We start from the raw sequence: 26,543 nt of genomic DNA on the forward strand, positions 1-26,543 counted from the left end.
CATCAAACTCAGCTGCACGCTGAATATTTACTGACTGATGCTGTATCTGTAGGACATTTAGCAGAGAATTCAAATGCACGGAAAAACTAAATGAACTATCTAGTTTAGTAAAGCTTAATTCTTTATTAGGCACTATTATGTCATGATGGAAAATTGAATTACATTTTGCCAAGCCAAAACAGAGAAATTAGCAATAATATGAAAGAACAAACATGTGCTTGTATTTGTCTTTGCCAATCACAAGATTGTATACTGTGATAAGAGACATAGTTCCTTAAGACACTAAAGAAAACTATTCAAACAAACAAAAAACAACTTGAGCCGCGTGTCAGTTGACGGTATGCTGAGAGTAGAAGCAGAAAAATATGCTTTGAGGATATTGACAGGCAGTGTAACTGCCACAAATGTCCAGTGTACAATATTTCTTTCTTCAGTAAGGATGTCAGCATGATGGCGGAAATCCAATATTTGGTGCAGGTACTTACCTACTTCTTTTACAGTCATTCTGGAGTATACTCACTTCCAAATCTTCCCTGGAATGCATCATTGAGAGATGCGCTACAAGTTAAGTGTTTGAAGGCAAAACATGGCATGCCTTTGTGTGCCTCTCTTTGTGTAGTATGAGTTGCCTTAATTGGATGGATAAATGGTGGTGATGTATGATTTTCACACTCATCATTACTCCCTGATCTCATGCAGCAGAAGATAAGTGAAATGTGCTACTGGCCCATTTTTTGGGTCAACTAAATACGGCACAGAACTCTCACATGTCATAGTTTATAACACAGTATTGCTGGACAGACAGCTTACAAAAAGTAAGCATATGGAGGGATATAAACCACAGCTAATACATTTGTGAATTTCATGGAAAAAAAAAAAAAAACAAACCTGTGGTCTATCCACACTGACCTAGTCTAATCCTTAACCAACGGAGTTCTGCACATTCCCCTTAAGGCGGGTACACACTACAAGATAGTCAGGCTGCTTAGTGTCTCAATCTCCCCCTTGTTGGATGTTTGCAAACAACATTGTGTCTGACTTTCCTGTGGTGGGTTAAAAAGTGATTTTGTCTGGTCCAATCTGCTCTGAAGGAGAGATTGTAAATAACTGTTACCACCTGGCTTGGCTAGAAAAAGGGGACGCAACATAAAATAAAGATGTCCAGATGTAATGTGGAGAATTAGGGAGTTTATTGTCCTACGTGGCTGGGGAAATAACGAGCAAACAATGAAACCAATATTAACAGCTAAGAAAAAAGCAAAAAGCCTTAACAGCTCAAACACTAGACCTTAGCACAAACTAAAGATTAGACACATTTCTTAAAAGTTCTACAAAACACAGCCAAACAATGAAGAGTCTCTACAAAGAGGGCAAACTGCCTAACAGAACACAGCTGCCACTGACTGAAGGGATGCTTATCTGTGGAACGAGGCCTCAGCAGCAGCAGTTGGTCCAGAGGGCAGCGAACCAGGAAACAGGTGAAGTAGATGTGGTGGAGTGCAGCCAATCCCAGCAAGGCAATGAAACAAGATGATTTGCATACAAGACGTGTTGATTAGTTAAATAGGTGACTGCTGTAACATGAACATGAACATTTGTGACTAGAAATCTCGTAGTGTGTGGGGTGCCCAGAGAGGAGCCGAGCACACGCAGTGTGTAATGGTCACGTGTACTAGAACAAAAGCCAATCAAGACACGAGCTGACTCAGCTGACTGACGGAAGAAGAAGGAAAAAGAAACAAAAACATGCCCCTCAGCTAGATATTTGGGTGGTGTGATGTAAAAAACAGCTTCAATTATAGCAGCGCGCCACATTTTTGGCAGTAACAGCGTTATAATGACAGAAGGCATACCAGTGTTCCCATCAATGGTAGTTTGTAGTCTCTGACTTTTTCCATAACCATTTGTCTTTTTTCTGTTTGTTTAAGAAAGTAAGAAGCTGAAAACAACCATCATTATTTCTTCCTGTTCGTCCGCCATGTTTGTTTACACTATAAAGTCACTTTTTTTGCGAGATTTGGAATAATGCACGTGAAGAACCTGATACTCTGCTGAGGAATTGGTTAGTGTGTGGTGTCCATAGTGCACACCACACACTATAAGATCAGAAGAAAGAGATCTTGTGGGATCTGTGATTTGTTATCATTAAGCGTGTGGTCTATAAATCTGTGAAGGTTTGAAGAATTCTGTAATACTTGCCAGTCTTTAGCCTCAGTGAGGAACTCTGCTTTTTGTCATAGAGTCATGTCTCTGCAGAGATGTGGGCATGAATGGTTTTTATTTAACTTGACTGCATGTTTTAGTCTATGTCCAATATTTTGCATTATTACACATTGAATAATTTGTAACTTGTCTGGTAGTATGCATGATAGATTTTTAATTATTATAGGAAAAATGGATCTTTTAAAATGCACATAAAATTCAACTTTAAAATAACTGTTCTAAAATAAGAAACAATGACACTGATTTAGAATAATATGATGGTTTTGTTTAAAGCTGTTCATAAATCTATATTTGCAAGTAAGAAACTGAAATGGTTGTTATGACCATTTCTGTTATAGTTTGTGCTGAAACAGCATAATTTCCCTATTCATTTTGCATCCCCAGAAACTTTTGCTTCTCCTTCTTTCATCTTATTCTGTGCTGCTGTGGCTCATTCTCTCTGAATCACCTGCGTAAATCTTTCTAATTAGGAGACATAGAGGCTTCTCAGAGGTCTCTGAGCTGTTGGGCCACAAGAGCTGGAGGAACAATCAGTGAATCTGTCGCCAGTGATTAAACCTCTAAAGAGAAGGCTGGATGCAGAGACCAACCAACTAATCACCTTTGCTGGATAAATATCCTGTTGTTTTGTTAATGCAAGTAATTATTCTATTCACCTTAAATAAATCCTGTTTGCACAGACATTTAGAGAGCAGAGCAGTAGACAGCACAGTTGTTACTTGCAAAGTCTGTGAGGGTTTGATTCCTCATAGACGTAAAGAAAAAAATTATGTCCTAAATTTTACAATGCATAACTTTTATAGAACAACAAAGAACAAGAGAAGGGCAAAACGGGAAAAAAAAGTGCTCTTAATGGCAGGGCGGAGGATATTTAATGCAGTTAAATTATATTACTTGGAAAGACTGGCATCTGTCAGATTCTAACTTTGTTTGTGGAACACACATTGTCACAAATACATTCATAATTGGATTTGTTGTTGTTGTGTTGAGCTTGATCCATGGCTGTTTACCCTGGATGAGTTTTCCACATGAAAGTAACACAAAGAGACACTTGGGACAAACTCCCACACCAAAACAGCTTGTATACATTGAAGGTCAATTTAAAGCAAAAGCTGCTGAATCAGAAAAAACTGAAATAGAACTGAATAAAATGTCAGCAAGACTCAGAGCTCCCTTTATGTTTTCTGCACTGGTGGACTTTATCTTCTATGGAAATAAAAAAGCTGTCATCTTCCTGTTATTTTGCACTTGAGCTTTTTCCAGACATGAACACTAGAATTTTTCTGAGGAATATATGAATTGTTTGTACCAGACTGTCTCTGTTGAAGTTCACACATAAGCTTCACAGCAACAGATTCAGTGCTGAAGATGTGTGCTGGAAATATTAGGGAAGGTTTCCTGAAGATATCAGATATAATTTAGAAAGTGCACATTGGAAATTATTGTGTTTTGTATAGAGCAGAGTGAAGGTTAAGATTTTTTTGATGATGTTTTTGTATTGATAGAAATATTACATGCATTTTAAAGTATGCACATGTCACAACATCTTTGCATTGCAAATCAATGCAGAGCAAAGCTTGGATTAATGTTGTACTGCAGCGTAGTTTCATCTAAATATTTTCTTATGCCTTGTTAAGTAGTTCTGAGGCCTAAAACTAGCCAGGGAATTAATTATCTTGTCCTAGCCTAACTGAGACCTGTCACCAAATGTCACCAAACAGTGAGTTATAGGGGAACAGAGAACAAAATTCAAAAGTAAGGGATGAAATAATTTATCCATATTGTTCCAAATCCTAAAACATTACTTGATGTCCTATGATTACCTTTACATTAATCTAGGCCTTCACATGATAGTTTCTTCTCACATGGACTGTGGATGGTGGGGTCTTGGACACAGTGGTATCTGGCTTTTTTACCTGTGCTCATTTAAGCTAGTTAACCACACGTGGAGCCACTTGTTCAAGATACATCTCAAGGAAACTTAAGACAAACAGATTACCTCTGTCTAGAGAGCCACAGCAAAGATCTCAATAAAAAAGATAGCCTTATCTAAATAGCTGTTCTATACAGTTTATTAAATTAAGTTTAACATTGTTCTTGTGTGAGACCTGCCATTCATTAAACTGTAATTTTCCTACATTTAACCTAAGCACACAACAGTTTCATTTGCTATATGACACACAGTCTTTACCAGTATAATGGCAGGTATTTTATGTATAAACAGCAAGTCCACTGTTAAGATATTAATCATTGTGTCATTTGATCAATCATTCATTAGCAGCATAATGTTAACATAATAAACATCCGCTCTGAAAAAGTGTGACTTTCTTTGACCAATGTTATCTCAGTGTAAATGGGGGTTTTCTGACGTTATTGCTTCTTATTATTTAATTTATAGTAAATTCAGAAGTTTTTCACCCACTGTTTAAGTATATATACTTCAATGAAGAATCAGCAATAAAATGAGCTTTGTGTGGCCAACAACTTTTGATTGTACACATGGTGTGATGTGTTCTACAAGAGGTTAATATTTTGTGAATCTGCTTTTGTATTATAGATTGTTTGGCCCTCAGCTTTGCTATTTTTTTCGTTTTAGATTGTCAGCTATAGAATGAAAGCTCAAAAAGCTAAATCTTTTGTTGGCACCTTCACACATATTTTGTGGTGAATAGGAAAATAGTGGACAGCTTTCTGAAATCACGTGGACATTTCTCCAATACTGCCTATACTATACTGACTAGTGAATTATGTCAGGGTGTACCAGTAGATCAAATATTATTCAAGTCAATACTGCTGTTTGCTCAGATGAAGATATAACCCAGCTGTGATGGAGACAGCAGAGACCTTGGTAAAGCATAGCGAGAAAATCTTTTTACAGGCTAAGATTAGACTCATGCATGAGTTTTGCAGGTATATGTATGCTGTGCTGCTTAAACAGCCCTACAATTTCCTTTTCTCCACATTCTACTTGCATTACATCAGACATTAAATGTGCTGCAGATGACACATGGATTGTTTTTAGGGATTCATTTCAAAGCAGCAAAGCAGCATCAGCTACAGTTATCCAAAACTCCACTAAATATCCAGGTGATCTGTGTATCAGTGGGTATACAAGATAGAGCAAATCTTTTAGCTAATATCTAGTCTATCCAATGTCATTGCTAATGGTGACACACTCTTTTAGCGATGCTTCAAGAGAGACACAGATCTAACTCAAGCACATTGAGTATTTGGACAACAGATAGATGGATCATCTGGGAAGGTTTGAGAGGTTGCTGTCAATCCTTTGATATTTTTCTACTTAAGTTACTTTGTCCAATGTAAAAGGTCACCAGGGGTGCTTGTGGTTAATGCTGAAGAAAGAAACTAACTCCTTTTTTCATTTTGTGTTATTGATGCAGCCATAAATTTAAAATATACCTCACACTACACACATCACCATTCTTAAATCCTTTTAGTCTGTTTTTCTTCTAACAGATGGTGTCAGTATGTCCCCTGATACTTCGCTTATGTTTTACTTAGTGTGAATTAAAAAAATGGCATATGTTAATCTTTCTAAACAAACTTGAAGAGATCAGCGTTTGCACCTCTCGTCACAGTTACCTTTTCATTTAACAATCTTTCAAAAGCCTGGAAAATCACTGGTGGTTGTAAAACCACATAATTTAGTTTGAAATGAAATACAACATGGTCTTAATGACATGAAAGTTTTATTTAATAAATGGTTGTATGGAAAAGGAAACCACAAATAAATTCTGAAGTGTTTTTTTTTGTTGGTTTTTTTGGCTCTATATTGTTGTAAATTGCAGTCAACATAAGAATACACAAAACTATCACAATGTATTTACATGTATTGACATCACATAAAAAATATATAGATGTCCCTGAATTATCAGATTTTGTTTAAGAAGAAATAATGAGTTCATGCATTTTGATGGTGCAGTTTTGAAGGGTTAGCAGAAACACTGTAATACAATTCAAATGATAAAACTATTTAAAAAAAAAAAAAAAAAACTATAAAAATTTTAAAAATGGTGACGTAAACTAAAAAGCAAACTTAAATATGATCCAGAATCTTGATTGATTTCAAATGTGATTGGATTCAAACACAGTGAGCAGAGCATGCTCATTTTCCAGATTAAACATGGAATATCAGTGATGTTTTATCGAAACAACTGATAATACCTCAATTTATTTTTTCACGTTCATTACTGGTTTGTAAACATTTTCACTATGTCAGCTTTGTTTACTTGTTATTAGTAACTTCCACCCTTGAGGCTGCTGTAGTTGAATGGAAGTATCAGTTCTTATGTGGCAAATGATGAATAATGAATACAGCAGTGGTAATGGTGCATGATAGAACATGGCTCTATTTTCATTCTACCACCACTGTTTCCATCAAATTAGCTTTAATCGAGTTACTTGATCATTTTTCACCCCATTTTTTTTAATTAACTTCCATTTTTATTGCTCATTTAAAAAAAAGAACTAATTTCATTTCCATTTTTTAACTCATACATTTTCATCACTTCCATTTTTTATCATTTGATATGTAGAACTATGAAACACCAGCTCTCACTGTGAAAGGAAATTTCCTCTTTGTGCACTCCTTATCAGTTATAGCTTCATAACTCATACTCTATATTAGGTAATAAGATGAAATGTAACCTGATTCGAGTATGTTTGCTGGTTAGGCAGCACAGTGCTGCAGTGGTTAGAAGTGGCTCACATCAACAGGTCTTCTGGTTGGATCTGTTCCCTTGGCCTTTCTGTTTGGTGTTAGCTTGTCCTCCTTTGCCCGCATAAGTTTTCTCCAGATGCTCTGGTTTTCTCCAGTCCATACACATTCATGTTACTTTACGTATTTCCAAGTAAGTGTAAGTGTGTATTATTGTATGTCTCTTTGTATTAATTCTTTGATGGAGACCCTGAGCAGGATTAAGGAGTTAAAGGGGGTGGATGTCAGAGTTTTGGGGTAGCAGTTGGGTGTATTCTTACATTCATCTTTCTCCAGCAACAATAAAATCTCTAAAACTAATTTCTGCATATTTAAAGAAGGCATTTTTTTCACCAATCTAAGAATACCTTTGTGCCTTCAATATATACAGTATCTCAAATTTATTTATTTCTTTATTTTATTTTATTTTTATTAAGCGGAAGGAGAAAGCACTATGCTTCTTTTGTGAATTGGTTGTCTTGGAAATAGCTATGGTTCTTTTTTTTAACACTTGTTGGGAAGTTTTTTCACATTTCCAGTAAAGTTCAGAGTTCTTATCAGGTCTTTACTTCACTTGTTTCTCCCCAGTTTTTGCCTTTCTCGTTCTCCTTTTTGTTTTTTTCTTTTTCCTCTCCCACTTAACTTCTGTAAAAATGCCATCGGAGGTAAACAAAGGCAATGCAACATGGAGTGTTGCATACAAAAGCCATTCAGCAAAGTAGATAAGACATAATAAGACAGAAGAAAACAACATAACAACCATAGAGACTTCCACTCTAAGCTAGATTAAAAAACACACAGATGAGATTAAACATAAGCACTTAATAATGTGGTATTAAATGAAAATGGTGAACATCATTGTTGCACATTAACAGCTTGTTTTTCTCTCACAGCTTCATGAATAGCAAACAAATAGCAATAATAAAACAAAAATAGACAAGTAAAGACCCATGGATATATCAACATGGTCTCTAAGCTTATTTCACTCCTACAGCTAAGGGAAAACATCAGTATGTTAACCTCATATTTACTCCTTTACTCTTTTCTTTGCAGTACCTTAGACGATGAGGGCACCAACCTCCGGCAGCAAAAGCTGGACAGACAGGTAAGTCTTTGCTGTTCTTCTTCCAATTCCAACATCAATCACAGGAAATCAGGTTGATTATCACAAGCGGACACTGATCCAAGAAGAGATATAGATGGCCAGCTACCATTTGACTTGCTGTTTCCTTATGTGGCATTCTGTGTTAGTCTCTAGAAGACTAAACAACTAAATTACATACACACAAACAACCATTAAGCACCCTGGCTAAATGTTTTCAGTCAACATTTTCCTAACAGATTTTTCAATTTAACAAATTATAACAGCAGAAAACCAGTTAAAAAAACACAATCCTTCAGCCAAACCGATGTTTGCCAGCATCACACTTTGCAAACTGATACTGCTGTTGTCTTTGTTGTCAGCAACCTAACAAAAGAAATGCTGTCAGGTACTTTTAAATAAACTTCTAAGCATAGCGTCAACTTCTATTTCTAATGTACTGCATGTTTCTGTAGTCTGTGATGTTAATGTTCTATACTGTAGAGAACAGCAAATGCTCAAGTGGTCTTGTTCTATTCAATCAATTGGAACGCCTTCAATTGATCCATTTTGCTTTCAAGGGAACTGCTTATCATGTGTGAATAAAAAAATAACACCATTCTTAAGTTATATTCAGCAAGTTAGTCTGGCTTCCAATGTATTTTTGTTATGTTCTTTTGTAGTTCTGTTGTAGTATTGAACTTCAGTATATTGTAGTATTTCCTCAGTATATTGAGCACTGTAGTGAGTGAATGAGTGAATGAATAGAGACTTTATGTAGTAAATACTGTTCTTTATTGTCTATGTCTTGCCTTCTCCCTGCCATCATTTGGCTCCTTGTCACATCTAACACACACTGTGACGCTTAGGGTGAAATTAGCAATACATTTGATTGCTAACTGAGACATTCTTTAGTGGTTATCTCTATCAATGTTTATAGGTCCCATTTTAGTTTAACTGAGAAAAAATTGCTGTTGTGTCATTAGCATCTTTCATACTAGCTGTTTTAAGTGCCTTGTCCACCAAATCCATGCCCCCTGAGAATGTACCTGCTAATGGCCATTAGTATTTTGGCAAAGAGCTTGACAGGGAATGCATCAGGGAAACTCTGCAGCTTATATTCTTCACTAATTGAAGACTTTAATATTTGATGAGCTCTGGTTCAATCATGTCAATGCAGTGTATGTTTAGTAGAGATAAAATTTGTGGTGCTTTTTATGTTTCCGGTCATATTGTTTGCACAGCGGATCTTTAAATCTCAGGCACTGTTCCCCTCCCTTAACAATTTTGATGCAACATGCAGCAGGCTCAGTGCTGGTGACTTAGCTTTACAGCATAATGGACAAGACAATACACTCTCAACACAGTAGTGTTTATATAACAAAATACCTTCAGTCAGAGGCTCCTTCAGCCCTGCTGCATAAGAACCAAACAAGAGGGCTGGTGTATGAGCACTCAATACAGACAATCCTTTGAATAATGCACTACCAGTCAAAAGATTGGATACATTTTCCCATTAGATTTAATGGAAAAGTGTGTCCAAACTTTTGACTGGTTTAACAATAAATAATTTTCCTTAAAGAATTCATGAGTTGTTATTAAATTTAATTCAGTTCAGTTTAATTCAGGTGAGAGGCAGCATAAGCACTATAATAATGTGGTGTTAAATGACAAATAGACAAGTCACAATTCATCACAGGACCTTAAAACAGCATATATCAAATAAATATAAATAAATAAATAAAAGAAGTAGTGTTGGTTCAGCACGTCAGGTTTTGGGACTGTCGGGGCCACATAATCATATGCACACAAAAAAAGTAAATTTGAAGTATTTGTATAGTGATGTATTATAAGAGAACGTCATTTTGCTAAATTTGTGCCTTCATTATTTGTCTGCCAATGTTTCTGTGGTAAAAACCTCAGCGGGCGCTCCTTGAACAGAAGCAGAAGAAAAAGAGGCAAGAGCCTCTGATGGTCCAGTCTAATGTCGATGGGAGATCGCGGACTCGTAGGACCAAACAGAGCGAGGAACAGGCACCGCTGGTGGAATCCTACCTTAGCAGCAACAGCAGCACCATCTACCACGGTAAGCACGACTTGTTCTCCTGCAGTGTTCTGTCAATTCAGAGAGCGCAAACAGAGGGGTTAGGAAATCGATTGAACAAAGAAAGATGTCAGACTGCTTGTATAATCAACATGTCTTACAGGTAGCATTTGTTCTTGGGACAGCAGAGATTTAATTCCTCTATGATGTTTGTTTTTCCCAGTTCCCCAGTTAATGTTAAATGGTCCGTATTTATATAGAGCTTTACTGTACCTGGAACAATACCCAAAGCGCTTTACATCATACTTCACATTCACCCACTCACACACACATTCACACACTGATGGCGGAAACTGCCATGCAAGGCTCTCAACCACGACCCATCAGGAGCAATTAGGCGTTCGGTGTCTTGCCCAAGGACACCTCGACATGAACTCGACTTGGCCGAGGATCAAACCGGCAACCCTCGGGTTACAAGACGACTGCTCCACCTTGCTGAGCCATGCCGCCCCAGTTAAAGCAACGCATAGCATCATCACTGCAAAAATGATAAACATTTTAAGGCCATTTTAACCTCAAGAATATGTTGTACAAGAGAGGTTACAGTAAATGCTTCAGTAATCAGAAGTCAAACTGGCCTATATAAAGTAAAAAGTTTAGAAAGCAAACCAACAGATGTGAGTTATTAGATATTTTTTTTACAAAGATATCAGATCTTACATGGCTTGTAAGGATTATGGCTCATCCACAGTTATGATTAGAAAATTCCACATGATGCAAAGTTGAAAGTTATTCTAATTCTTGCTTGCCTCAAACCCTGTTGCAGCAATGAGCAATTGACTGCAAGTAGCTAATATTAACTACCATCAATTTACATCAACATTTAGCTAACATTCTGAAAACAAAAACCATAGACACTCATATAATATGGGAAGGTTATAAAAAGCTAGACAAGCATTGCTTTGGGGATTAAGAAATGCAAATGAAAACCCAAATTTACTGCAAAAGACTTTCATTAACTTGCAACAAGCTCTAGGATGGAGGTTCACTGTTTTATTGAGCAGCTGCACAATTATTGCCTTCATAAGAGAATCATAAAATATTTTTTCGTGTGTTTATTACATTATAATTACATTATAAGTTTACAAATGAACATCTATTAAAGCCTGCTGGATGTTATTGAGTAAACTGATGGCCTACAATTTGACTGTATTGCTTGCAATCAGCAAAGTTGTGTACAGACAAAAGTGTAGCATGACTGGAAAATGAACACCTTTTAAACTGTAAAGGAAAAGGAGAAACTAATTGTGCTTTGAAGTGTGTTGCTGCCAATGGGGAACACTGGCAGAAGTAAAAATAGATTAAATAACATATGAGCAATAAAATCGGAAGCAAACATCAAAGTGTGTATAAAAAAAAAAACTGAAGATGAAAGGAAGATAAAGAAATAATGATCTGAATCACACCTTAAAATTTACAATGGGCTAGATACGGGTGTAGCATCTGATGGTTTTGAGGTCCTAACAGTTCAAACATAATATGCGGATAGACCTCTAGGAGTAGTACATGGAACAGTACGTAATAATCAAACAAAACTACAAGCTCTTCGCTAGGAGAATAAGTAAAAATCTCCCAAAAAGCTAAATGCCAGCAACGTTTGTTTGCTGTGTTACTTGTGAGCATCCTGCACTCTGAAGCAGTGGGCCTCTTTTCTTTTTTTACACTTTGAAGACTAGTAATTGGACTCGAAATGCAGGAAAAAATGTTTCAGCTGTAACTTTATGCTTTTTTGACATTCAGATTAACTTTTCAGAATAACTTTTAAAAACTCAAAGAAGCAAAATGTTTGACTACATGCTTATGTCACTGTCTGTTATAGGAATATTGGTGTTAAAACCTCAAAAGCTGAGGTGTTGATGGACATGCTCTTATGTATATGCTAAAACCAGAGCAGAGCATCTAATCCTCAGTTCTGAGGGCTAATTTGTAGGCACAAAGCCTTAAACTCTCTTTTTTTTTTTTTTTTTTTTTTTTTTGCTGAGAAGAGGAAAATGTTGACAAAATATGATTCTGCTTTATTCTAATATTATGGTGGAAAGACACAGAATAAACAACAATCACTGCTGTCTAAAAAGTTAAACAAATCTCTCAACCTCCATTCATTTCTACCCTGTAATTACTCTATTCAGATGCAGGGTGTCAATTTCTGGCTTAACATTTTTCTTTTAAATGCATTGCTCCATAGAAGAGACACCAAGAAAAAGATACAACTTTTAGGAAACTATTGCTTTGTATTTGCATTTATGTAACAATTTCTTTTTCCAGATTAATTATATTTCTGCTCATATTTATTTTCTATTTCTATCCATCCTCCATCCATGTGTGCTGCTTGTCATTTCTGTCCCTGTGATCAGTGCATGAAGCTGAACGGGAGGAAGCGAAGGTGGTGTCGGACGCACAGCAGCCTCGCTCAGTCAAAAAAGGCAAAGCATCAGCCAGCTCCACTCCACAGACTGGCAGCGACAAGAAGGAGAGGAAGGGGAAGCACAAAGGTCAGCCTTTCTCTATTAAAACTAATAGGTGACGGACTATATAACAAATACACTGTTCTATTTTAAAGGCAAAAAATATATATATTTGAGTAAACAGAAGAAGCTCACAAGTGAAGGAGAAGAGGCAGCTGCCGCAACTGCAACCATCTATTCTCTTAGCCATCTTCAGATATGTTTCAGTTTTTCGAGCCACATCTGGCGACAAGTATGACTAGTGAAGCTGACATGTGCCAGATATCTGCAGGAATATGACAGACGGACACACTATCAGCTCAGACATGTTCAGAAAAGAAAATATGAAGTGCTTACATTTTAAATTTCAACTATAGCTATGGCTCCAAACTACAATAATACTGCTTTTTTCATCACTCATGGCATGTTCTTACAGACTCAACACAGTGGAGTATAATAGTCAGACTTAAGCATGACCCAAATAATAATCTTTGCATACCCATCCATTGCTGCTTGAACTATTGTTGTACAGTAGATGTTCAACTTTAAAATTAATTTGTCCCAGAAAAATATAAATGAATCAATAAAAACAAAAAAAAAAGGAGTTGTTGGGATTCAGCTGGGTTATAATATTAAAAGACGGCAAAACTCTTTACTGATGGAACCCTCTCACTCATTTTCTGATTCATTCACTCAACTTGGGGCAAATTCAGCAGCACAATCAGCAGCTGCATGAATAAAATATCTGACTCTGAACTTAAATATTAATATCAATTAAAATGAAGGCCAAAATCTTAACAAAGTGAGACAAAATACAGTCAGCACTGCTGAATATTCGCAACAGCTAAGAAAATAGAATAACGTGTGAGTTTTAATACATTACAGGTATATGTTGTCTAATGTTCTTCATCACATTGAAGAAGCTAAAATCACTGGATTGTTTTTCTTGAGCCTGCAGTCTTATGATTTACATTGAATTTTAACAATAAAGTAACAGCACACAGTGATGCCACATGGTGTTTCAGAAATATCTTTATCTCCCTGCTTATACCTCTGAAGGAAAGTAAAAACAATGGGAGACAAAAGAAGTCAGCTGAATATTAGACAGAAAAAGAAACAGTCACATAAAACATAGGAGCAGAGAAAAGAACACCCAGAGGCAGAGATGTGGAAAAGTGTTCATAGTTCTTTAGGCTTTTTAAACTTTGTGAATAATGCCTGAGCTGTTGTCACACTTTATAGATGAGATGGGAACAGCTGCTGTAGTTTAACTAAACTGGAATACTTGTAGGCAATTAGGGTAAAAAAAAAAAAAAAAAAAATCCACTCAGTTGAACAGCATTCTGACCGATTTAGTTCTTTTGCGATTATGGCTCCGCAGCGGTCGACGGCCAGGCTGCCCTGCAGGACAATGGTCAGATCCAGATCCTGACAGTGGGCCACCAAACCACAGAGGAGGTTGAGATGGAGCCTGTCATGAGCTGCACTCAGTCGCAGAGTAAACAGGATCTGCGTGTCACCATGCTCAAGAAAGGTACTGTCAGCATTATGGGACTGCATCTGCAGCAGCACGAGTCCATATTCACACCCACAGTGTTCAGGTCTGCTGGTGGGAGGATGAAACACACTGATTCACATTGAAGTTTCCAACTGGAAATAGACATATCTTTTTGAAAAATCTAGAAATGCTGAGCTCATTACTCATACTCTAAACATTGAATATTAACACACTCGTTAACTGTTCCTCTTTGCAATTAACACTCCACAGTTTACTCTATAGTTAACACCAATAAGTAAATAAAAAAATATTTCTGGCTTAACTTTTTGGGAAATTGTTGTGCAACTGTAAATAAAAGCCATGCATAGGGGATTCTTCATTATATGTAGCAAATCCACATGCTTTACTGGGGTAAATATCAATTAGTTTCCTCCTAGTAAATTAAAACCATTAACTGTGATTACTGTGCAGAGGAAAGCATTCATATAAGGGTTATACTATTCACACATTAATTGAATGTAAACATAATTTCCTCCTCGGCTGAACTGGGATTTTAATGCTAATTTATAGTTAAATTTTGATCTACTGGTGTTTCATTTAAGACCAATATATAAAATGAAAATATTTTTAAAAAATATGTCTTCAATTGTACAGCAGCAAAATAAGTGGATGATAATAACAGCGTTGTTGAAGATAATTGTTAGTCACTCACTGGATGTTTTTTATTCTTTTTTTTTTCTATCTTCATTTTAATGTTCAAAAAAGTATTAAGAGTTTCTCAGTTATTTAGGACAGCAAAGTCTTTGTGATTGGACATACAAATGAATGCACATGCATTACCTGAGATGTCCAAGTTCTTTATACAAGTCCAGCTCATAAAATAAAAAATAAGATGTGATTTTCTGGTCATATTTACCTTTCACAAATAGGAAATCAAAATAAACTAATTGAGAGCAATTAACAGCTCAGATTTTCTGCCCGTTATATGATAAGAGCTGCTTTTTAGCGATGACAAATTAATTAACTCTTTTTGTCTTTCCTGCACCAATTGGCACTCTGCTTTTCTTTACCTCTCCATTGTCTGTCAATTTTTTTGCTTCACCTACACAGTCACGTTTGTTAAGACAACTGACCTGAAATATCATTTACTCAGAAATCTGAAAAACAAGTGCTTTTTTTTAGCACGTCATTATTTTTTAGGTAAGTTGTATTACTCAACTACTAGCTTTATTAGTACTTTATCACCTACATGTGCTCCAACATATGGAGTTATAGATGGTTAATTCAAAAAACGTCATACACTGAAAATTATATCTGGCAACTTTAGAAGATTGACACCAGAAATTAGACAGTCCTATGGTATAGAAACTGAGGTAACATTTGCTACATTTAATTCTCAAACTGTAGAGATGGTTTTTGCACAAGTTTGACCAGTGTAAAGCTAATTTTATATCCAACATGTAGCAAGAAATTCTCAATGTTGTCCTGTATGTGGGCCACATTTCCATCATCGGACCAATTAAAAGCAGGAGAAACGCAGTGACCGTTATTAATTCTTTCTGGTTTTTATTTTATCTCTGAAGGTATATCCAGCAGTATGAATTTTGATGAAGAAGAAGATGATGAAGATGAGATTAGCTCTAGTTCTTCACAGCTCAATAACAACACAAGACCCGGCTCTGCTACCAGCAAGAAGTCATGCAAGGTAAAATTAATTCACAGCACACATCTGCACTCTCTGCATGTCAGTCTGCCCGGCAACCAGGACCAGTGCCTTCTACCCGTGAATAATAAGCGGAGAAAATGCTGTTGAAATTATGTTGCTCAGTTTGACTCAAAACAATTTCATGCCTCAAAGTAGAAAAATAGACAATTAGAGTTTAATATGATAATAATTTAGTGCTTTTGGGGGGTGTATGTATAACGGTGGTAAAATAACAGTGTAATACTAATACTCTCATACAGTTCAATGGTTTTGTGTTTCTCCATTCAACAGTGATTATCTTAAATCAACAAGCTCTGAAGCCGTCTGGTTTAATGTTTATCAAATTTGACAGATCAAAAATAAAGGCTTTGTTTTTCTCTGTGTCATTTGTGATGGTATTTAGTTTGCAGCGGCTAAAAATATTAAACTTTTGTAATTAACTAGTTCCTGCACAAATAATCATGAAACTGGATCTTTATCCAAGTCAGATGTTTAGGGGAAAAACAGGGCCACATTCACTAATCAGTCCTATAAAGAAACTTCTCCCTAAGACCCAACATTCCGATTTAGAGCTAAGAATGTCCAATTCCAGGGCCACTGTCCTGCAGGTTTTTACATGTTTCCCTTCTCCATCGTGCCAAATTGAAATGAATGTATCATGAACAGAATTGTGAAGAACTTGATAAGCTGTTGGGGAGAGCCATTTCATTTGAGTCAGGTGTGTTTGAGCAGAGAAACATCTAAAACCTGTAGGTCGGCAGACCTTGAGGACTGGAATTTGACATATTGTACCTGCTCTAAGCAATGTTTTCTTATTTAGGATTTTCTCTTAGGTTAGAACAACAACTGCACACAATCAAGAGCTAAAATTCCATATGATGTATATCTGCCTAAATAATTATCTTCATTATTTTAAAAATCATTGTGATAAAAAAAAGTACTAACAATGCAGTGTACACACAGAAAACAGGGAAACAGAGAAACACAATACATTTTCCAGTAGTACTGTGAGGTATTTAGGTGTCCCTAACAACAGCCATGTAATGATGCTGATCTAGAGAACAGTGGCTTCTTCTACAGTGTCATATCAGGTATCTAAATTTACACTAAGTGCCCTTCATTGTCAGTGATGATTGTGTACCTTGTGTACAGTGTTTATATCTTTGGATACAGAAATAAAGGCCTTATGTCACTGTGTGGAGCAAACACATAATGTTTGAAAATCAAAGAAACGCTTTTCCACACTTAATCCCACACTTCCCATTAAATCCAATAGGGAAGTATGTCCGAACTTTTGACTGGTAATGTACTTTTTATCAAAATACTACCATGTGATGGTTTGAATACGATTTGCTACTGTTATTGAAATAGTTTTTTTTTTTGTAATTACAATTAACATAAAGATCTCTTCACATTCTGTTATAATAACCAGACTTTCTCTTTGCACCTTTAAGTCAGTCTAGTCAGTCTTCCTTCTCTACAGCAGGTCCTTATTTTAGAGACTGTGTGCTCATTCAAAGTCCCAGCGGACAGTTTGATCTTCAGCCTCATTACAATGATTTACCCTATTTTAACGAAAGTCAGCTCTAACACATCACTCACCAGTCCACCTTCTCACCTTCAGTAAGCTGTTTACTCTCTGCAGGAGGTAGCTTCAGCAACCACACCACCAGTCAATGAACCTGCCATCGAAGTTGACGATCTGGAGGAGTTTTCACTACGACCTGCGCCGCAGGGGGTCAGAGTGAAGTGCAGAATCACCAGGGACAAAAAAGGCATGGACAGAGGGATGTACCCCACGTATTATCTTCACCTCGAGAGGGAAGATGGCAAGAAGGTGAGAGTTATCTACAGTGCTGACAGACATTTCATAAAGAACGTCTATCAGTGTGTTTGAATGCTGTGTGTAAAATCCAAGATTTCAGGGATAGGGTACAGATTTTTGTTTTGAACTGTGCGCATCGATATGACTTGATTGACATAAACTGTTGAAGCTTAAAATGTATTGATTTGGTGTTTGGCTTGTTGCAGGTGTTCCTGTTAGCTGGAAGAAAGAGGAAAAAGAGTAAAACTTCAAATTACCTTATCTCCATTGATCCCACTGATCTTTCTCGTGGTGGAGAGAGTTTCATTGGAAAACTTAGGTAAACCATTAATATCTTGTTATAGATGGAATATTTGTCAGTGTGTAGTAGAAATTACTTGCATTTGTTTAGTTTTTTTTTTTTTTTACTTTTTGAAATGTTGCCAGTCATAATTTAGAGAAATTTATTTTTCAAATCAGTATATAAACCCTTTATAATTCATCACTCATTTACAGCTATTACAAAAAAAAATGTTAGAAAGTGGGTGGTGAGATAATCTTTAGAGACAGCTTCAGTACAGTGTCCGCAGCTCCATGGAAATACCTCTGCAGTGTAATCAAACATGGCTCTGCGGAGCCTTTTAATCTTCAGCGCTGGCCTGACCAGTGGTCGATGTGCTGCTTTAATCTTTGCAGTCACAAATCTGTTTGAATGATGGAGATCTAAATTTAAATGAACAGTGACCTTTCATCTCAGGCTTCTCAAGAGTCCTTGAGGGGATTGGCCTAAATGAGGTACAGCTTCTAAAAGAGTTATACAGACAGCTGTTGATTAGAAACACCACTGCAAAACAGAGCTGTCTACCTTTGATGCACACTTACAAGTAAAGCACTAATGTTAATGTTTGGCACAGTGTTTGCATTGTTTATGACTATATATTTTAAGCTGATTTTGTTTATTGCCTTAAAATGGGTGTGACTAAGCTTTGCAATTTGAATAGCTAAAATTGTTAAATTGCAGTGTTAGCATTGCTAAAATTTTAAAAACAAAAATTCTGTTGTATTAGTGTTCATTTAATTAAATCCTGAGGAGTGAAAACTTTCTATTCTTTGCTGCTACAAACCACAAACTAATATAATCTCAATGTTTCGGATCAATTAGCATAGTTTTGAACCAGCAGCATTATCATTCAAGAACAAAGACAGCACTTTAAGGTTGGAGGGAGGGTGGTGGGTATTTTGATATTTAATTTTAGGAGCTGCTTTTTAATTTTTTTTCTTTAGGCTCTAAAGTGACTTGTGTAGCTTTAGGAAAGAGAAAAATAGCCTTTTACAGCCAGTTATGTCCCTAAAAAGCACCAGACAAATAAGGAGTGAGATCATTAGATTGTGTGTATTACTGTTTGCAGAAATGTCATCATTTTCTTTTTCTGATGACTGGGTTGCTATTATCTCATTCATGCAGCATTTTAGTGTGGTTTAAACATACAAATGCCACCACCAGGTCCTGTGAAAATTGAAGCAGTCCCAATACCCGTAACTATGGATGCTATAAAGGAGCTTCTTGTGCAGTGTAGCAATAACATGTTAAAGCTTATCCGCTTTTCAGTACTGTGAACAGAAAGAGATGAGGTGTAAAGCCTTGTGTCATTGTTGCAATGCTTTTACTGTACACTGTAAACAACACTGCCATTCGTCCAGGGTCACCCAGTATAAGTCACTTAGAGGGAAAGCTTTAGCCCTTTGCCTTTTGCCTTGCTCTGTGGTATGGAACCCATCCCTCAGGAGTAAAAACAGAGCATGGGCAGAAAGGTCTTTTGGTTGAATGTGTTAGTCTCACCTGCCTGAATTACTGATTCTGATTTAAATGCTGCAAGTTAAAATTTAAGGCTAGTATATTTTCATATTGGATCTGTTTGGCAAGATAAATTTATTTACAATGCAAACTTCAACAAGATGGTTCAAAGTACTTTCCAGAGAACAATGCAAATGCACCAAAACAAGATATGCAATAAGAAAAAAAAGTTAAAGGTACAGTAAACTACATAAAGACTAAATTGCGTACTTTGTAATACCCTTATAATGAACATAATAAGCGGGCTTGTGCGGGAGTCATGGAGATAATGCTACTTCGATCGATTATTTCTATTTAGTATAAAAAAAAATACACAATCAAAAAAGTTTAAATAAAATAAGTCTAATATAGACTCTGATTTAAGTGGCACAGCACTCTTCATTTTAACCCTTAACAACAAAACAGAAAACACTTAACAAATATGTATACTTGTTTACCAAATTAACATAAATCATCTTTTTGAAGATATGGTTTGATTTAGCCTCTTTAACATCTTTGTCCAGATTATTCAATTAACTACTTGCTTTTAGAGAAACATTGTTCCTTCAGTTGAATTCTAAATCTGGGTTTAATGAAAATCTTTGTTCCTTTAAAATTATATTGACTCATTTTTTTTACGAAAGAATATTATATGGCAGTGCGTTCTAATGTGATTTATACATAATTTGTGAAATACAGTATTCAAAAAACTTTAAAAACATCAGCTGAATATTTAATGGATTTGATGTCTCTGTAAATACTTTGCTTTACAAGTACTTCCCCAGACTTTAACATAATGGGTCAGACACAGTGCCTAATCAATAAGTGGTTTAACATAGGTAGAGGCACTCATAGAGCACAGACCTCCGCCAAGCCATGGTAATTTTTTCTTTTTTTTGGCAATGATTGTGGCCATTATTTTTTAAGTTAGAAGTTCTAATGGCAAAAATATCTCTCCATCAAAAAATCCATCCATAAGTTTTTGAGTTATGCTGCTAACAGAAAGACAGACAGACACCAACCAAATACATAGATAGATAGATAGATAGATAGATAGATAGATAGATAGATAGATAGATAGATAGATAGATAGATAGATAGATAGATAGATAGATAGATAGATAGATAGATAGATAGATAGATAGATAGATAGTATACAAAATACACAAAAACAAAAAACACAGTAGGATGAAAAATTGAAAATAGGGGGGATGGCCAGGGGAGATTATTCTGCAGACTATTATACAAAAGCACAATTTTTTTCTTCTTTTTTTTAGTAATTGAATAGTTAGAGTTGCGTATTTGATTAGGATTAGGTGTAAAAGCTGCATGGCTAGGTTGAGAAAATCTGACCAGGTTGAGTTCATCATCATGTCATGGGAATGCTGCCATATATTACATGATATGTGTAAGTTTGAGTAAGGCAAACACTGAAATGATTGGTTGACAGGTGGAGGAAGCAGAAGGATGAAGCAGGATCCCAAAACCAGACCTGCAGCAGGGAACTAAATATGACAAGGAAGATTAAACACACATATTCAGTAACTATGATGAAATGGCAGAGGTATAGCAAACTTGGAAGCTTAAATACTTGACAGGGGTAATCAACTAATTAAGCATAGGTCCAGGATATCAGCTAATATAGGAGTCAAATAAAAGCAAAGTAACAGGAGAGCACAAGGAAACACACATTTAAATTCAAAATACATGAAGACATAATGAACATGAAACCCAGATCATAACACTAAAACAATCTGTAAAATAAACTGGTGTCATTTAATAATATGCTGCTTTTGTTTTTTGTTTTTTTATTATTATTTTAATTCAGACACACAGACTCTAAACAGACCATGAATCACACTCTTAAGTTTGTAATGCTTTTGTTGCAGGTCAAACCTCATGGGAACCAAGTTCACCGTATATGACAGTGGTCAGAACCCCATGAAAAGCACCACAAGCCTCGAAGCTAGTAATCTGCGTCAAGAGTTAGCAGCCATTTGTTATGTAAGTTAAAATGCACAACTAAGAATACGACATCCAGGTCAACGTATCAGCTGCTCTTTGAAATGTTCAGTTTCATGTTGAGATTTATGCATCGACCTGAGACTCTGATCTCAGTCATGGTGTAATCAATAGTATGACTGCAGTAGAATAGTATGATTTATTATTTCTTCTCTTCAATAATACCAATTGGTGTTGTGTTATTATTACATAGATGGAAAGCCTGATTAGTCACCTTTACAAGATATAACTTGTAAAGTGCGTGCTTCTGTGGAAGGAGCAACAGTTAAACATGTAGGTAGTGCCTCACAAAAATGTGCCAAAATCCCTTGCAATATTTTCCTGTTGGTATTCACTCTTGTCTTTAAATTCAAGTGTTGCCAGGTATGTGTCAGTAACACATGTAGTACTGGCACCTGACTGACATCTTTTTGATAGACAGATATCAGAATGAAATTCTGGAGCCAGTGATGATATAATATCCAGAATTTGAGGGTTGAGAGGATGGAATGGCCTGATGTGAGCCTAAACCTAACCCAACTGAACACTTGCTGGATCAGCTTGGACATGCATGCCAGAGCGGCCAACGCAAACACAACGGTTTACCTTCAACAACTCCTGGTTGAAGATTGGTATGCATAAAAGTGAATGGAATAGTAAAATGTGACCAGGCTGGTGATCAGCATGTGGAGGCAGTTCCAGGTTGGAACTATAAAAGGAATAGTGAGAAAGTGGGAGAGTTCAATCATCCAATCCACCCAGCAACTCACAACAAGTGTGAATACCAACAGGAGAATATTGCAGGGGATTTTGGCACCCACACATTTAGCTGTTAGCTCAGTAAAGAACATACAGTATTTCTTAAGCTCCAGTGTTTAATTCTTAGTGACAAATCTGTAAATTATCTCTGTGCATTTTGTTTTCTACATTGATTTACTTCAATATTTGAAGTATTGTGCTTTGTTGTCTGAACATGCATTCAGTGCATCATCATAACTCTATCATCTTTTTTTAATTGAGGAAACCAATGTCTTAGGATTCAAAGGACCTCGCAAAATGAGTGTCATCATTCCTGGAATGAACATGGACCATGAACGAGTGTCTATTCGCCCACGGAACGTATGTGTTACCTCAATTCTCTGAAGCCACATCCTGCTGACTAATACATCATCCTTTAATACTTACATTGTTTGTCTGATAACTGTGATGTCCACGTTCAGAACTATTCCATTCTTCTTCATTACAGGACCATGAGTCACTGCTGGCCAAGTGGCAGAACAAGAACACAGAGAGTGTGATTGAACTGCACAACAAGACGCCCGTGTGGAACGATGACACGCAATCCTATGTGCTCAACTTCCATGGCAGAGTCACTCAGGCTTCTGTTAAAAATTTTCAAATTATTCATGACAATGACCGTGAGTTTCATACCTTTAAAATGTTTTTTTTTTTTTTTTAATCAAGTTTAATAATAGGGAGTAAAACTGTAAGGTATATGTATGAGAAGATGCAAGGTGTGCCCATTCATTTATAAAACCGCTTTCCCTAATGGCTGTTTTATCTGATGTCTGATGGTCAGTATAGAACCAGATATTTCTGTGAAGCATTACCCACACTCACAATAGTGCACTCTTTGAAGTCAGCACACATCAAAGTGCCAACTAGTGTGATATTCATTTTAAAGAATTTTGTAGCACACCTCTTCTCAACTGAAAACAGAGACGTGAGAGACATTTTGATTAAGGAAGAAGGGAAAGCCACATAAGTCTCAAACACTAGAAATTGTTAACATGAGTGTGCTACAGAACAAGGCCAACATAACCAGTCTTTCCATGCACTAAAACCCTTGATAAATAATTATTCCTTGATCTAGAGCATCATTAGAGTGGTTATTTATTTATTTATTTATGTATTTATTTATTATCAGACTCTGTGCTTGCTCCCATTTACTTGGTATTTGAAATGTCATTTATAGAAAAAATAGACACATTGTGGTATGCACTCTAGACAAGAGTAAGCCATCTTGTATAAACAGAGAGTCGTGATAAATTGAAATTGAATTATTGCAGCTAAAAGCAACTCACCAGCTACAAATAAGGTAAGACTGGAATTCTGACAGGAAATATTCATACAGATACAGATATGAAGTGGGGCCTAAGGTCCTTTGCACAAGGAAGATGCAATAGGCTGCCTAAAATGCATACATGAAGCACACTTTTGTGGGGCTGTTACAGATCAAACATAATCTGAAATCCTTTGTTTTATTCAACAAAACATGGTTGCATATTTCTAGTGATAAGCATTGCTGCAGCATTAGCTATCTTTTCCATGGAAGAGTTGATGTTCATGGGTGAAGTTGTTCCACAAACATTTTTTCTGCAAATTACTAGCCAGATAGCATAATTGTCTAAGCCATATTTAAAAATTTTTTTTTTTTTTTTTTGGCAGGTATGCACAGTGAATCATCAGTGTTAGGAGAGTAGAATTAGGCGGAAATCACATTTTGTCTAAAATATGACAGTTATGGTATGAGGCTAACAAAATGCAAATCAGTGTGTTCAAAGTTTTTGACATCAGTCTAACTTTAGCAACCAGTTACGTTTGTCACTTTGATGGCAGAGGTAGCATGAGCTCAGCTAGCTTTGCTAAAACTGTTGATGACCAGCACTGCTAAAATGCTCGGGGTGGAGGCTGCATGTGTTATCTGCTTTATGTTCATCAGTTCTCAAATTGCTTCTTTAGTGTGAATGCAAAACAACCATCATGGCCATACCTTAACTGAGACTAATAAGTATAACCTAAATCCCAGCAAAACGTAATGGCCCAGATAGTTTTAGGAGAAGCTAAAGGGTTTGTCTTTTCATAACAGAATTAACACTGCTAAGTTAGGACAAGATAATGATTGTTTTCTGTAGCGTGCAAATAAAAATATTGGTGTTGAAATATATGTTCTGTAATATCCTTAATTCCAAGAGTAACAATTTTTAAATCAAATCAAATCAAACTTTATTTATAAAGCACTTTCCATGCTGGGGCAACACAAAGTGCTTTACATGAAAAATCATTTTATGCATATTAAAAACAAAACAAGCCTTTGCACACATCAAAACAGACTACATAAAAAAAAAGAAAAAAGTAAGTCTTTCATACGGTTGCACGCACAAACATGCATATATACACACAAAGCAGATTAAAGCAGATATTTTAGGTAGCTTATGAAAAATTGTTTCCATTTTTATTTTCCCTACAGCTGACTACATCGTGATGCAGTTTGGTCGTGTGGCAGAGGATGTTTTCACCATGGACTATAACTACCCAATGTGTGCCCTGCAAGCCTTTGCCATTGCCCTCTCCAGCTTTGACAGCAAGCTGGCCTGTGAATAGACCCCAGTCAGGTCCATCTGTCCTCAAGGGCTGTTAATGAATCCCTGGGGCTGGTTTGAGATCTCCAAATCACCCAGTTCACCGGAAGCTCTGCATACTCCAAAAGGCTTCGTGGGCCTCAAATTTTACATGTATGTGTGTGTCTGAGTAAGTGTGGGGTGGTAGAATGGGTGGGGTGTGGGAGGGGGGTGATCTCAGGATGGTCTTGGTCAGTGGAAGAAAACAAGCACAAAGAGTAATCCACTTTCAAAATCAACCTAATTTGTTGTGGTAACTTTTGTACTGTTATGGCATTATTAAACACTGTTCCTTTATGTAGTAGATCTAGAAATTTAACATTTCCTTATCTGTAAATTATAACTAACAGTTACACATCAGTAAGTTTTAAGAGTAGACTGTATTTTATGTTGTCTGTCACATCAGAACACAATGTCACACACTTCATCGTGCATGAATAGCTGCTTGAATAGTAAATCAAAAATGATATGCACATCATAATATATATTTATTTAGTAATTTACTTGTTTTTTTCTTTTTTTTCTTTTTTTTTTACATGGGGAATTTTTCTGCTATATTTTGCAACAATCAGTATTGGCTCTATGGAGCTGCAAACATAACCAGTAATTATCATTGCCAGAAAATCCCTTGTCCCCACATTAATCAGTTAGAGACTCAGACATGAAAAGGGCAAAGGCATGTCACACAGTGCTGTGTACCATAAACAATATTGTGTCACATGTGAATGTATGGGATGATGGTGCACTTTACTTTAAAGTCTGTGAAGGAAGAGATACAGCTGTATATACTTTATTGTGCCTTTGAAGACTAATTCCAGTGTTAAACTTTGGCCATAAAATGAGCTGAGCTTGAATTGGTCTTTCTGCTTCTTTGCTGTCCTCCCTTTCTCTGAATTTAGTTGTCTAAGGCAAAGTTGATTGGGAGTAATTGCATACCTAGGTTTGCTAAACTTGTGGGACAAAATATTCCAAAGTGTGCATCATAGGACAACATTCCAGCTATTGTCCATGCACAGTAATTACATGTAGGATGTACACAACAGTACACTGAAGAGTTTGGTATTTATTTATGCTGTTCTGTAGTACAGGCAGCAAATACAGCAGCTATTTGAGGCCATCAGGCTGAATTTTGTGCTCATATCCTCCAATGTCTACTTGGAACAAAATGTACCAATTAACTTACTGCCAACAAACATAAAGTGTGAATCCACCACAGCTTAAACACATATTTCATCTCCTGTTTTACATCTTTAATTAACTTGAAGCTCCACTGCAGTAAAGGTTGGAACATTTCTCATCTAACTGGCAGTAAGTCTCTATATCACATGCTGTTCACATTTTTACTCAAAATATTATTCCTCTTGCTTCTTATGGGAAAGGATCCTTTCTCAAATATATGATAGATTTTGTATTTTATGGCCATTAAAAAATGCTAAATGACAGCAAAGAACAATCTCTGATACTGCTATTATTACTGTGGGTTATGAGGAAATCTTTATGAAATGTGCTATTCTTGTACTCTACTGTGTTCTATTTTAAATTTCTATTTCAAAATTGTTGATACTCTTGCTGTAAAGTCTGCTTTTCATACATGTGTCCAGGAACCAAAGGTTCTTTCATGTTTTGTTTTCAGTGCTGTCATCGTAATGTACAGTAAATGGTGTACAGTTTACTGTGGTGGTATAAACACAGTCCTTTGCTCATGGGAAAATAAACTTACAATAAGTCAAA

General features: G+C 36.3%; 1 protein-coding gene across 2 annotated transcripts in view; it reads left to right on the forward strand.

Moving 5' to 3' along the window:
* The window catches only part of tub (TUB bipartite transcription factor), a 59,679-nt gene extending 33,136 nt beyond the window's left edge, over nucleotides 1-26,543 (forward strand). For both annotated transcript variants that reach the window (XM_041993085.1, XM_041993092.1), the window contains exons 2-12: nucleotides 7,994-8,045; nucleotides 9,945-10,107; nucleotides 12,480-12,617; nucleotides 13,951-14,103; nucleotides 15,651-15,772; nucleotides 17,418-17,609; nucleotides 17,804-17,916; nucleotides 21,300-21,414; nucleotides 22,432-22,530; nucleotides 22,658-22,829; nucleotides 24,662-26,543. In XM_041993085.1, the coding sequence (XP_041849019.1) occupies nucleotides 7,994-8,045; nucleotides 9,945-10,107; nucleotides 12,480-12,617; nucleotides 13,951-14,103; nucleotides 15,651-15,772; nucleotides 17,418-17,609; nucleotides 17,804-17,916; nucleotides 21,300-21,414; nucleotides 22,432-22,530; nucleotides 22,658-22,829; nucleotides 24,662-24,795 (1,453 nt within the window). In that variant the 3' untranslated portion in view covers nucleotides 24,796-26,543. The remainder of the gene's footprint in view (nucleotides 1-7,993; nucleotides 8,046-9,944; nucleotides 10,108-12,479; nucleotides 12,618-13,950; nucleotides 14,104-15,650; nucleotides 15,773-17,417; nucleotides 17,610-17,803; nucleotides 17,917-21,299; nucleotides 21,415-22,431; nucleotides 22,531-22,657; nucleotides 22,830-24,661) is intronic.

This window comes from Melanotaenia boesemani, chromosome 1 (assembly GCF_017639745.1).
Source record: "Melanotaenia boesemani isolate fMelBoe1 chromosome 1, fMelBoe1.pri, whole genome shotgun sequence".
NCBI classification, from domain to species: domain Eukaryota; kingdom Metazoa; phylum Chordata; class Actinopteri; order Atheriniformes; family Melanotaeniidae; genus Melanotaenia; species Melanotaenia boesemani.